Consider the following 13,914-nt stretch of genomic DNA (forward strand, 5'->3'; position numbering starts at 1 on the left):
TCATAACAAAGAAATGTATATAGATTTGGAACAACTTGAAGGTGAGTAAATGATGACAGAATTTTCATTATTGGGTGAAGTATTCCTTTAAGTGATATTATTAAGACAACATATTGTTTCCAAACTTAAACAGTTGGCTAGACTTATGGGTAGTACAACCCTAAAGAGAAACTATTTTAATTCAAATGTATTTGGACTTGTCTATATTTCTCTAAAACTTTTGGGAACACATTCTGGAAGACCCCTGCAACTAAAGTCCATTTCCTAAAAAGAAAATCATCATACCGGCAACCTCAAACTGAGAGAAATAACACAGTTTCACGTGATTGGGGGTGAACAGAAAAGATCTTTATCAGTGACAGCTGTTACATGCATCTGTGTCATTATTCACATCCATACGCCAACCATCAGAATCTGTGATGTCATTCTATCCATGTAACTCTATTCAGCTCTCTCTCCCACTATGCATAAAATTTCCTGTTTTTCCTAAACAGCTGGGCACTATGGGAGTTTACCCCCAAAATGATTTCACCTTCCGATCAAGCACCATACCACTTTTCTCTTAAGGGATGTGTATACTATTGTGTTGAACTGGGAGGTGGGAACCAGTGGTCAAGTTCCCAGAGAAAGAGGGGGGAAATATTAGGGGGTTTGTGGAGTAAGTAAAAAGAGGGAGAGATTACTAGTGTAATGTTTCGAATGACAAAACATTAATGACATCATTAATAAACAATTTCTGTCATTGATAAAGATCTTCTGTATTACCAGAATCAAAAATACCTGCCACTCTCCTCAAGACCTTGCACGCACACATCTTAGTGTGTGGGTCCGTGTGCGAGGGTCGGGTCTGGTCATTACGTCTTGTCTGATTGTTCTCTACGAAAGGGCAAAGAGGGCATATGAATGTGTGTTTCAGAGATGAGGGACTTTTCAGAGTGTGTGTAGGAATGTGGTGCGCTTGGCATTTTTGAGCAAAAGGGCAGCTCTTCGCTCAAGAGTGCCAGCGTTGCGGGATGAGATCATGACTGGAGATGCCCACTCGCTGGATACGGCATGTGCCCCTTCTCACCCGCTCCTAACAGCTGGGGAAATTCCAGACCTGTTAGATTATGGATGGTGGAGATTAGGGTTTTGGGCCCAAATCAGTTTTTTAAAGCCTCTGTTCTTGCCTTCATAGCTGGAACATTCCAGCCTCCACAAACATACATTTTGGCTTTCTTCTTTTTCTCTGCGAGCAGGATTTAGGTAATTTGCTGATAAGCAGTGTGTGTTCGAGGTGGCAAGCAGACCGTTTGCTTTAGAGATAGTGTGCTGGTGCTATTGTTGTCCAGTGGGGGCTGTGCAGAGGATAAGAATAATCTAGAATAACGCAGGTGTGAACAGCGATTACGGTCAAGGGTAAAATCAAGGTGGTCCTGAGGCCCGCTGCACTATTAAAACAATGATAGAACGAACTTACACTTAGGGTGGACACATACATGCATTACATAAGACCCAGCCAGACTCTGTGCCCTTTAGCCAAGCATGGCAACTACAGCATCTCTAAAACTAGAACTCCTTGAATGAATTAAATGTCTCTTTAGACTCTTCAAAGGTCACAGTGATAGCATGTGCGATTTTGAGGGTGGACAGGGGAGATCAAGCACAATGCGGTACATTTCGTTCCGCAAAGATTTTACATAATTCTTCATTAATAAAACTTAAAGGTGCAGTGTGCCATTTTTTGGAGGATCTATTGACAGAAATGCTATATAATATACATAACTATGTGTTCAGAGGTGTATAAAGAGCTTACATAATGAGGCGTTATGTTTTTATTTAGGGTCGCGATACCACTAAATCCAATTGAAATCAAGCTGGCTGCGATATGCAATGTGTCGATATTTTTTTTAATGCGTAGCTTGTCCGTGAAGCACGGCTCTGGGATCAGTAGGAAATGCTGCTCGATCTAAAAGCAGTGCGAGTTTGAGTCGCTTATAATGTGCATTTGAAAAAGCAACACCCGTCAAACATGATCATTATAAATATACTTTATTATCATAAAAATACCTGATGAGGCTTGAGTAACAGTGATAAAAAGATGTCCATAGGCATTTCCTAGATTCTAGAAGGTGTTATGGTCTTGTTCTGCAGTGCGTATTTGGAGTTTCCGCACGAGAGCGCCCTCTGGCTTTCGGATGCAGCAGCATTTTCCCGTACTTCACTCAAAAGCTGTGCATAAATCACGTGATATTTATCGTCGGTTTATCGCGACAGCCCTATTTTTATTTCCTTAGAATGAGCTTATATATCTAAGGGTCCCCTTACATGGTATTCGTCATGTTATTTCTACAGTAGCACTAAATGGACAAACTGCTCAGAACGTGTTTCGTGAATACGTTATCTCCTTCGGCAAAAAAGCAAAAACTTCACGTCATCTTAGCTCTGTGTGAGAGATTGTAGTGCTTCAAAAGGGAGATGTGGAGTGAGCCGTTGGTTGCAATTCACAACCTCACCACTAGATACCGCTAAAATTTCAACAGTGGTGCTTTAACTTAAAGGGATATTTCACAGGCAAATCAAAATGTCCCCATGTTTTACTCACCCTCAAGGCATCCTGACTGAATATGACTTTCTTCTTGAAGTATAATGCAGTCGAAGTTATAATACCACGTATCATTTTACTTCCAAGCGTTAGAATGGGAGTGAATGGGCGTTGACTTTTTGAAGCTCCAAAAAGTGCATCCATCGATCAAAGAACTCCTCGACACGGCTCTGTGGTCTTAACAAAGGTCTTCTGAAGCGAATTGATGCCTCATTTGCCAGAAAACAAGCCTCAGGTTCACGAGTGTTAGAGAGATAATGGAAGCTAGACATCAACATTAAAAGCGCTGTCAATATTTCTCTTAAAGGGGTCATATAACGTGAATACTCTCTAACCTGATGTTCCAGATGTTACATTTCTGTCACAGGCTTGCAGTATTCGACCAATTACTATGCACTGGTTAACTGGCCAATCATAGCACACATCGCTTTTCAGAGCGATGAGCTTTGTTAAAAATCTGCGCGTTTCATAGAGGCGGGGCAAAGAGGAGATACAAACATGCACGGTATGTGGAAAAAACAGCGTTTATGAACGTTAAATCGTGTATACACATTGCTTTACATCTAAAACAAACGATAATATTCGTTTTAACCCTGTCATATGACCCCTTTAAACAAACGCATCGAATCGCTTCAGAAGACAGCTGTGTCAAGCAGTTCTTTCATCGATGGATGCACTTTTTGGAGCTTCAAAAAGTCAACGCCCATTCACTCCCATTCTAACACTAGGAAGTAAAATTATACATAGTATTATAACTTCGACTGCATTATTCTTCAAGAAGAAAGTCATATTCAGTCAGGATGCCTTGAGGGCGAGTAAACATGAGGAAACTTTGATTTGCCGGTGAAATATCCCTTTAATACAACTTAAAAATGAATAAAACCAATTGCATTTCGCCATCCCATTGTAACTTCTATCAATACAAATATGTATCTTATATATTATCTAACATTAAAAAAACAATACAACATAAAAATACATAGATAAAAATTGTTTTGGGTTTGTCCATCTATGCACAATTTGAGATACATTGAGTTACATTGAGTATGTCAATGTTTGGACAACAGCATTTCTCATCTGACCCGATCCCCCAAAATACACAAACAAACCAAGCAGACATTCAAAAGACACAGTCCACATATTAGAATAACACTAATCATGAAAGAGTATCAAAATAGAAAAGAGATAGAAATACCCAAAGCCCATTCCCAGGACTTTTTTTACAACATTAAACATTTAAGGTCCTTCCTTTCATTTCTCCCCCTTCTGTCCCTCCTCTCTTTCTCCAGCCCCCCAACAACCACCCATTGAGCGGCATGTGTATGTGAAAGAATGTGGTCTTGAGGATCACAGAGAGCTCTCTGCTGCTGTTTCCCATCAGAAAAATGTCCAAATCCACATTATAAATGGCTTATTTGATGGCCAGCTCGTGTTATTCGATTTGTTCTATCTTACAGTTCTGATCCACACCAGAATTATTGATGAGTCTCTAAAATTATTTTAGTAAGACTTTCAATCATTTTTATCAACCAGATACACCTGTCTTGGTTAGGACCCGAATACGTGCAAACATGAGCAAAAACCTTGTGCCCAGAGCTCCATCTGGTGATTGCTGCATGTAAATACACTTTCACCACAATTTAATATTATTGACAGTTTTAATATCCCCTGTCTATGAGGATGAAAACTTTGGAGTCGTTTCATCATTTACTCACCCTCACATCATTCTAAACCTGTATGACTTTCTTCTGAAGAACACAAAAGAAGATATTTTAAAGAACGTTAGCAACCAAACAACATTGGACCCCATTGATTTCCATTTTATGGACACTGAAGCATTTGTCAAAGTATGTTCTTTTGTCTCCCACAGAAGAACGAGCCATATACAGTTGAATGATGGTGATTATTCTAATGGGAAGTCTTTTTTCTTTGCTTTGCTATAAAGTTCACTTAGTAGACTGTTTTACATTAAGGTTTATGCACATTTAGATTTTTAGATTTTTTTAGATTTAGATTCAATTTATTGTCATTGCACATGTACGAAGGTACAAGGCAACGAAATGTGACCTCTGCATTTAACCCATCCAGAGAGTAGTGAACACACGTACCCCCGGAGCAGTGGGCAGCTATCACTGCACCGCCCGGGGATTTATTTTTCTTTGCCAGTTTTATATTTAGACCAAACATATATTTAGAGCAAATTAAAAAATAATTAAAAAAAAGAAATTGAGTATAGTTACAAAAAACAAAGACAGCAGGTTTGAGGTATTGTTAGACTGATATGGTACTGTACACACGTTAAAGGGACTGTTCACCCAAAACTGAAATTCTGTCATCATGTACACACACTCGAGTTGATCTAAATATTTGTTGCGATGAACACAAAGATATTTGGAATAATGCTTGTAACCAAACAGTTCTTGGCCACCATTGAATATCATAGCAGGAAAAATGACAATGGTAGTCAAAAGTGCCCCGGAACTGTTTGTTTCCCTACATTCTTCAAAATATCTTCCTTTGTGTTCAACAGAACAAAGAAATGTATAAAGCAATTTTCCCTATGGTAGTCAATGGTGGCCAGGAACTTTTTGGTTACAAGCATTCTTCCAAATATCTTTCTGTGTTCATCAGAACAACGAAATGTATACAGGTCAGATTTGGAACAACTTGAGTAAATGAAGACAGAATGTTCATTTTTGGGTGAACTGTTCTTTTACCAAGTATATTATGGGGTGGTTTCCCAGACAGGGCTCAGATTAGGCCAGGAGTAAGCTTTAGTTAAATTAGGACATTTACATTTTAAACATGCCTTAGAAAAATCATTACTGGTGGGCATTCTGAGACACTGCTATATTTCCAAGGAATTCAAGTACTGAACAGATAACATACACAGTAAAACTGATAGTAGGAACACCAGATGAAGGCAAGTCTATTTGAAATAGGAGTGTTATGTTTGTCTTTTGTGGTCCTCAACCATATCACTTTCCTCCACCTTGTGTGTGTGTGCGTGTGTGTGTGTGTGTGTGCGTGCATGTGTGCGTGCGTGCGTGTGTGTGCGTGCGTGCGTGTGTGTGCGTGTGTGCGCGTGTGTGTGTGCGTGCGTCTCGTTACCACAGTCACTATTGTACACATCTGAAAAATCATCTGCTTTTTAATGAATTTCCTGCAATGTCCATACTCCATTGGCATCATTGGCTGTTTTCATGCCCTCCTTCTGTACGGTGAACTTATGGAAGTCAATGTGTCTGAATTCCGCCGCAAAAACCCCAAACAGTGCAAAGAAGCACATGACCAGGAACCACTCACATATAGCGGCCTCAGAGCGATACTTTACATTGTGCAGAACAACCACTGAAAAGACAGCATGTTAAGAAAAACATTTAACAATTGAATAATTCATACCAGTTCGCTTATTAAACTTACAGGAAATGCATTTGCAAAGCCTCATATAACAGTTCGGTTGAACTTCTCATTTAGAGCTGAAGGATACTGCTGATGACCAAACATGTACACATGCCACAGAGGATGATGCGCACTGGCCCCACCCACCGCCGGTCATGTGATGGCTGGGCGCTGTAGGTAAGCCACGTCTGGATCCAGAAGTAAACCAAACCCAGGAAGAAGGCCAAGAATGCCCCAAGCAGATGAACTTCCAATTGTACCGATTGCTGAATAAAAACATAAAGGTGTGCCAAATCAGGCATAAAAATAAACGATGAAAACAACAACAGGCAAGAACAAACCACAAAAGAAGTGCATGTTTACCTGGAAGTTTCCAAGAATAGAAATCCCAATGCTAGAGATGAATCCAAGCACCAGACCGGCTGTGTTTGTACGAGATGCACAACCGTAATCCTGTATCTGCTGAAACCTGATCGAGACGATCCACATAGCTGAAGAGAGACAACCCGAGAGCAAATGTCATTTAGAAGTTCATGTTTTTCTAAATGAAATTAAAGGACGCACCTAACACACAGCATATGTTGCAGATTTGAGCAAACAGGCAGCTTTGGGGGTTGTATGAACCACATACGCTACAGAAGATCATAAAAAAGGGATAGTTAATTCACCCGACAATGACAATTCTGTCATCATTTACTCACCCTCTTGTCATTACAAACCTTCTGCATAACACAAAAGAAGATATTTTAAAGTAACCGTGAAACAACAGTGGAACCATGACTTGGTTTTGTGTCCATGCAATAGACGTGAATAGGTACCGCTAATGTTCGGTTACCGACATTTTTCGAAATATCTTCTTTTGTGTTCTGCGGAAGGAAGAAAGTCATACTGGTGTGAAATGACAAGAGGGTGAGTAAATGATAAAAGCATTTTTATCCCTTTAAATGTTTTCAATCAGAGAAAAAATAACAGAGAGAGAGCATACCTGATATAAGGGAATTCTACAGTTATATTAACTGTATTATTGTGCACAGCTATGCCATATCTGCCACACAAAGTCACAGACAAAGAGAGTTGCATTATTATATATATATATATTTAGTTTCAATCATATATAAATAAGGGGCTATAGAATAAAACATGAAAGAATGACTTACACAACCCAAAGGCCAACAGTTCCAAACACTGCCAGGGTGACGGGTAGCAATGCCCACGCCCACATGACGGCTCAATCAGATCACCTGTAGATAAACCATGTTTTAAATATAGCAACTTACATGCAAGTAAAGTGAACTTTGTGTACGAGTTAACCCGCTGATGCTCAGACAGAGAACAACGTGCAAGGCTACACCCATTCCCATCACAAACCCATGTTAACAGACAGGTATCCCAGAACTGAGATTTTTACAAACTAACCACCAGTTATTATCGATTTAGCATGTTAAGGTGCCAGACTGTTAGGACTGAAATTTTAAATGAGCAGTACTGAGCATCCCATGTTACAAAAAACGAACTACTAAATCTGCCCAGAAAACCAATCGAGCCAAAACGGTAAAAAACAGACAGGCAGTGATTTCTATGGATAATTCACATCCTTTTGTTTTGGCTCTCAACCAGCATAAACATTTCCCCTTGTTTATTGTTTAATGGAAGAAATAAAGTATGGAACACAAGTTCAAAACTCACCTATATTATCTTCTACTTCTTTCCTTTAATTGAATGTGTGAAGAAACATTTCAGAGATGCGGGGTGATGTTCTTGAGTATGGCACAGTATCATTGCTCATTTCAAACCATGTGTGGTTGTGGACTTTGTGCCAGCGTTATTGATTTATGGTTGTATGACAAAGGTTTCCACAACCACACAAGCTGTTTAGAGGTACATAAACCCAAACCCACTCCAGTGCAAATATTCTCACCTGTCCTGTAAATGGAATATTGCGTAACATTGCCTTTGGACATGACACTACAGTATGATTTTCAGCATAGTCATGCTTTATAGAGGTGACTTGTGATGATGTACGAGTATTACCACACAACTATAAATAACGGCATAATCTGTTGGTCGTCCACCTCATTACTCTAATTACACACAATTTAGCCATAAATTACCATGGAAACAGAGAGACGGTAAAAAGAAAGTCATTACTTGACATTACCGTGTATGTGATCATGTGTGCATAATACTCTAAAATATCAGACTTCAGTAACTTTATGGAATTCAAATGTGATTTATAAGATATCTTTGTTACAAAACTTGTCGCAAGACACAGAGAAGATGAAGAGCAAAACATTTATTCATTGTCATTCAGCTTTGATTTGTCAGTCATACAACGTCTTGCTTTTTTTCGCGCATCATAGTTCCAGTTCAATCTTCACGTCCATTTTACTTTTGTATGGCTCTATGACAGGTCTGACCTCCTCCGACAAAAATCTTGTAACCTGACAGAAAGAGAGAGCGAGAAATAAATGATCAAAACACACATCTAATCGACTAGCAGGCTATCATGAACCATCCCTAATTGTAAGACGTTCAATGATGTTTTGATTAAACAATCCTAATTTAGGCACCTGTTGTGGGGCTCGGCCGATGAACGTTTTGGGGTCCAAAAGGGCATCCAGTTGACCCAGTATGGGGGCAAAATATGGATCAGCTTGAACCCGTGCCAGTAGGTCATTGTCTCCCCCTTCCTGTTTGACAACGGCTGCAGCCTGCTGGGAAAGCACCCGGATCTTCTCGTGACAGTCCTGTGGGTGTTTAGCACAGAGCAGATGGGAATGTCTCGTCACCGTTAAAGGTACAATATACATTACTATGTCTAAGCAAACCATGACTGTCATTTAAGCTGTAACGTGCACTTGAAATAGTTTAGCATTTGAAACCCATGCCCCCATTTCTTTGTTTTTTCTAACCTGTCTGTTTCCTCCAGCCTTCACCATGGCCATAATGATGTTTTCAGTAGCCATGAAGGGCAGCTCATGACGAATATGCCTCTCAATCACCTATATGCATATAGAGACACAATAAACAGACTGATGCTCACAATAATTAGAGATTCTACATTTTTGGAGTATAAACCTGCCTTTATTTCCTACAGCTCAAATATAAGCACACACACACACCTTAGGATAGACCACGAGTCCTTCGGTGATGTTCTGCATCGTGCTGAGGATGATGTCAGCGGTGAGGAAAGACTCAGGCAGAGAGATTCTCCTATGTACACACATTAACAAATCAGAGTTTCCCACAGTTGTCTTCACAATAATAATAAGTTGAAACGTTTTAAATGACAAATTACATTATCATTGAAATTCCAGATTAGCTTGTTTTTAAAATGTAGCTGAATTTCAGAACGTCCCTCTTTTGCTTCAATGACAGCTTAAAACTTTTTGAGCGAAAACCTCCCCAGCATGATCTGGGAATGTTCCAACAAGATTTTGTCTTTTGCGGCTTAAAATAAGTGACAACCTGCTCTTTTATACACAGGAGTGAACATGGTCAACTTCACAAATGTTCTACTTGTTTAGTGGCCTGGTGCATAATTCTGTTTTTTCAAATGCATTCAGTGCATTTCTTTGTTTTACAATAAAAAATGAATCTGATTATCCATGTGCATCACAGTATGTTCAGATAAGAACAACACAATTGTAATTGTGTAATGAAGTGTGTGTGCCTGTTAGCGCTGTCATCCAGTGTTCTTTCAAGCCACTGCACTGATGACGTATGCAGGGGGTTCGACACCAGCGCCATCAGGTGGCGAGCGAGACTACAGCAGCGTTCGGCACGCATGGGGTTCCTTTTATATGGCATGGCACTTGAGCCTGGAGAGAGAACAGAGAGAAAGAGCTTGTTACCCATTTTACCATGGTAAAAAGGTTCACATTACGCCTGTGAAGAAACCCTTGCTCAACAGTAAAGTCCCAGCCTTTTGTTTGTATTATTTACTATACACACCTGCAACACACACTCACCAATCTGCTCTTTTTCAAAAGGCTCCTCGATCTCTTTCAGATTAGCCAACAGACGGATATCCGTGCAAATCTACAGCAACATAAAAACACATGACAAAAACATCATCATCTTGAGAAAACTGACATGTCTGTTCATGTGACCAGTCCAGTGTCTGTTGCATTTCAACCAAATCAAATCTCAGGAGTGACAAAGTCATCCAACAGCAATGTGAAAGACTGACGGCATGACAAGACGCATGAAAACTGATAAAAATCCAAGTTATCACATAAGTAACCTTTTTTGACTTTTACCAGATATGTGTACAAACATTACTGTGGTTTTGCGAATATGAATAAGTGAATATGAACTTGTTTTCTTTGCAGTATTTGAGGTCTGAAAAAATACAGAGCATATTTTCTGTTATTTTACCTGTTTCTCCATTTTTTTTTCTTTTGTGCAAATAAATGTAAACAGAAACAAAATTATTTTTATTTGAAATTTGGGAGAAATATTGTTAATAGTTCAAAGAATGAAACAAAAATGATCATTTTACTTTAACAAATACTTATAAATAGTACATTTTAAAATCAGGAAAAAATCTTTTTGAAATGGTCTCTTAATTTTTTCTGCAGCTGTGTTCTAATTGAAACCTAATTTGACCTTTTTGCTAATCTGTGATCAATATGAATAAACACATATATATATGCTTCAGTATTAGTGACCTTGTGTACTGTGGCTCCCAGGCTGGCCAGCACGCAGAGCGAGTCGATGTCCACCTTACGACTGTATGTTTGACCGGTCACCAAATACGATCTAGAAGAAAGGCAGGAAAAACAGATTGCACTGTTAGTCTGGTCACATAATATGCACTATTTAATAGCAATTTGAGTAATTTTAGTAGTAGTTTATAGTATGTACAATGAGAACAATGAGAGCATACTTTTGAAATCCAGCCATCTCTGTGACCTTTCTATCCAACTCTTCCACCTGTGCGGAAATAACACGTATCCGGTCAGTTCAACTACAGAAAAATGTTTGGAATAAAAAGCATCTAAAGGTTTATTCATTTAAAACTAATTATTTCACTAAAATACTAATGCAGAAATTGTTCAGTTACACTTTATCACCAGTAGGGGCACTATCATCATCAAAACTCTATAAGAACTGTGCAGCAAATATTGAGCTAGTGTAAAATAATAATCACCTTATCATGATCACCCTGGAAGAGCTGCAGGAAGCTGGCCTGCGTGCCCGTGGTTCCCTTGACCCCCCGGAAACGCAAGTCGTCTCTAGCACGCTGAAGGTTGCGCATGTCCATGACCAGATCCTGCAGCCAGAGACACGCTCGCTTCCCGACGGTGGTCAACTGAGCCGGTCTGAGAGAGAAAATAAACCAATTTATCAAAACAATTATTAAAAGTACTATAACAGTGTTTTTTTTTTTTTTTAAGTGACAAAACTATTATGTAAAATAGATATTTACAAAGTAAATGGTGTTATACGGGTTACACAACACATGAGTGGGGAGTGAAAAAAGAGTGAGATGGACAAATTAAAACAAACTAATAAAAAAGTCACGGAAAAAGGGCCTGATTTTTCATGCACATTAAAATAAAATATCACAGGGCAAATGCAAACTCAAAACAAAACTTTGTGACAGGTCATATACAGTACATATAAATACTTGACACAGCAGATATAAACAGTTGCGTATGTGTGTGTTCTGGTACTGAGATGGACGGATACTCACTGATAATGAGTATAACCCAAAGTTGGCAGATCAGAATATTTCTCTGCAAAGTTCCCCAACCTGTCAATGACACGAGCCAACTACAAGACAGAAAGATTGAAAGCTTTATTGCTTTAGATGGCTGCAGTGTTTTTGTTTATAACTGTAAATATCATACATTCAAACCTTTGGAAGCAGGATATAAAACCCATCACGCAGCATTATCAGATCCTACAAATAAATAAAAGAGAATCAGTGGAACCTCATACTGATTAGTGGCTTGTTTTTAAATTATAGCTTTTAATTTAACTCCAATAATTACAATTTGGTCATTGTACCTAAACAATACCAACAGTTCTACCATGACAACCCATAAACAGTGGCCACAACATGTTCCCCTTACCGTATTGTCTCCAACATAACAGGAAGTGGCGCCCAGGTGGATGATGGGAGCAGCAGTGGGACAGCAGTGAGCGAACGTGTGCACATGGGCCATGACATCATGCCGTAACTTTCTCTCCTCCTCAGCAGCCATGACAAAGTCAATGTCCTCAAGATGAGACTCCATCTCACTCACCTGGGCATCGGTTATAGGCAGACCCAAATCCTGCGGGAGGAGAAAAATGAACATTCTTGCATCATTTATGGCATTCCAAACCTCCATGACTTTCTCTTTCTGTAGCACACAAAAGAAGATATTCTAGAAGATATAAGAATGTTGGCGTCCAAACAATGTTGGACCCCATTGACTTCCATTGTATGAAGATGTTTTTCAAAATCTCTTCTTTTGTCATATACAGGTTTTAAATGATATGAAGCTGAATAAATGAAGACATCATTTTTATTTTTGTGTGAACTTTCCCTTTAATGCTTAAAATGTAATACAAGCAGAATGATATACAAGCATTCTTGCTTCGTCTTTAGAAACAGACACCAGGAGGGAAAAGCTGTTTTTCACTTATCATTTCCCTCTGATTTTAGGGGTAAGTTATGGTTAGGGTTGGGGTTTGGTGTGGGTTTAGGTTTTATTTATAAAAATGTTGTCCTTAGGTCAACAAAATATGTTGCCCTGAGGACATCAACCACTTGGCAAAATTAGGTCGAGCCAGGTCAGATGACCAGCCAGCTGTGTCTCCAAAACACTTTACCCTGCTAATCAAACAGTCTATATGATGTATTGAATGATCAGAGCTGAACAAACCAACATACATGTCTACCCATAAACCAGCACTTTCACAACATCTATCGTCAATAATATCTATTTCTAATCCAGATAACTATTCTAAGAGTATCTTCTCTGTCAATGGATGAGATACTGTGATTTTATGGCTTATAAAAATCTGTGACCTTTGACCTGAGCCGGAGTTAACGGGTTAGTTGTGTATGTATAGGTCGTCTGATTTATCTGCTGAGTACCACTGATCTAGGATCAGCCCTAGGCTAGTACCTACCTGCCTCTCTCACAGGTCAGGAAACACATCTGTTTACAAACATGCTCTGACTATGTCACAAATACAGAAAAACAAATGTTTATGAATTATAAGCCTTCATTATAAGGTCAAGAAAAGCACATAGATGATTTCATGCAAAACATGCCATGAAACTACAAATTATATGACTTATTGAAAGTACCCCAAGTAACTTACCATTCTGTACCATGGTAAACCTCCAACTACCAAGGTATAGCAACAATCTGATAAGACTGTCAATGAACCAGTCCAGTACACATTAATGTAAAACATATAAGTTACATTAAATCTTGCAATATAACTCATATGCACCTTTAAGTACTTAGCACACAGTCCTTCAAACTATTTATAGACTCAGAGATGGCAACTTGAGATCTCCACTTCTTCAAGGTCAAAAACTTCACACTTGGCATTCAAAGAATCATTCGAGTATTATTAATAATGTGTAGTTAATAAAGGATAACTGCAAAAGAAATAAACTGCCCAACCTTCTCCGCTTTGGCCAGATAAATCCACAGTTTTCTCCACGTGGTGAATTTTTTTCTGTCGCTGAAGTTATAAGCCATTTCTTTACTAGCGTACCGAGACACCAGCGGTGAGCGATATTTCATGAACTCGTCCCCGGATCCCTCCATGCTTGCAGTGGGTCAGTGAAGCTCCAAGCACCGCGAGTTGACTCAAGGCTGACAGATAGCGCTGCGACATTTCTGACAGAGCGACGGCAGAATGATTGCGACAGTTTAAAACGAAACACGGCACAATGGGGTTTCGGTTTAAAC

General features: G+C 39.2%; 2 protein-coding genes across 2 annotated transcripts; both read right to left on the bottom strand.

Moving 5' to 3' along the window:
• Window positions 1-3,901: 3,901 nt before the first annotated feature.
• tmem150b (transmembrane protein 150B) lies at window positions 3,902-8,151 on the bottom strand. The gene is made up of 6 exons (XM_057347056.1): window positions 7,144-8,151; window positions 6,972-7,031; window positions 6,551-6,618; window positions 6,350-6,477; window positions 6,075-6,252; window positions 3,902-5,935 (listed from the first exon to the last, which is right to left on the bottom strand). The coding sequence occupies exons 1-6, from the start codon at window positions 7,206-7,208 to the stop codon at window positions 5,736-5,738; spliced, it is 699 nt and encodes a 232-aa protein (XP_057203039.1). The 5' UTR covers window positions 7,209-8,151; the 3' UTR covers window positions 3,902-5,735.
• Window positions 8,152-8,260: 109 nt separating this feature from the next.
• adsl (adenylosuccinate lyase) lies at window positions 8,261-13,862 on the bottom strand. Its single transcript, XM_057347055.1, has 13 exons — window positions 13,624-13,862; window positions 12,070-12,273; window positions 11,853-11,897; window positions 11,688-11,767; window positions 11,142-11,313; window positions 10,878-10,924; window positions 10,660-10,750; window positions 9,958-10,027; window positions 9,660-9,807; window positions 9,109-9,199; window positions 8,899-8,988; window positions 8,557-8,733; window positions 8,261-8,427 (listed from the first exon to the last, which is right to left on the bottom strand). Exons 1-13 carry the CDS (start codon window positions 13,768-13,770, stop codon window positions 8,341-8,343), a joined length of 1,449 nt encoding a protein of 482 aa, XP_057203038.1. The 5' UTR covers window positions 13,771-13,862; the 3' UTR covers window positions 8,261-8,340.
• Between the last annotated feature and the right edge of the window lie 52 nt (window positions 13,863-13,914).

Source organism: Triplophysa rosa, linkage group LG11 (assembly GCF_024868665.1).
Source record: "Triplophysa rosa linkage group LG11, Trosa_1v2, whole genome shotgun sequence".
NCBI lineage: Eukaryota > Metazoa > Chordata > Actinopteri > Cypriniformes > Nemacheilidae > Triplophysa > Triplophysa rosa.

Bases quoted from the DNA above. Each gene is read 5' to 3' on its own strand.
- tmem150b (XM_057347056.1), bottom strand. From the start codon at position 7,208: ATGTGGGCGTGGGCATTGCTACCCGTCACCCTGGCAGTGTTTGGAACT. The intron at 6,478-6,550 runs GTGCGTCCTTTA...GTCTCTCTTCAG, and splicing joins CAACATATGCTGTGTGTTAG to CTATGTGGATCGTCTCGATC. The intron at 5,936-6,074 runs GTATCCTTCAGC...CTGTCTTTTCAG, and splicing joins TACATGTTTGGTCATCAGCA to TGGTTGTTCTGCACAATGTA.
- adsl (XM_057347055.1), bottom strand. From the start codon at position 13,770: ATGGAGGGATCCGGGGACGAGTTCATGAAATATCGCTCACCGCTGGTG. The intron at 12,274-13,623 runs GTTGGGCAGTTT...CTCCTCCCGCAG, and splicing joins ATCTGGCCAAAGCGGAGAAG to GATTTGGGTCTGCCTATAAC. The intron at 8,428-8,556 runs GTGCCTAAATTA...TCTTTCTGTCAG, and splicing joins TCGGCCGAGCCCCACAACAG to GTTACAAGATTTTTGTCGGA.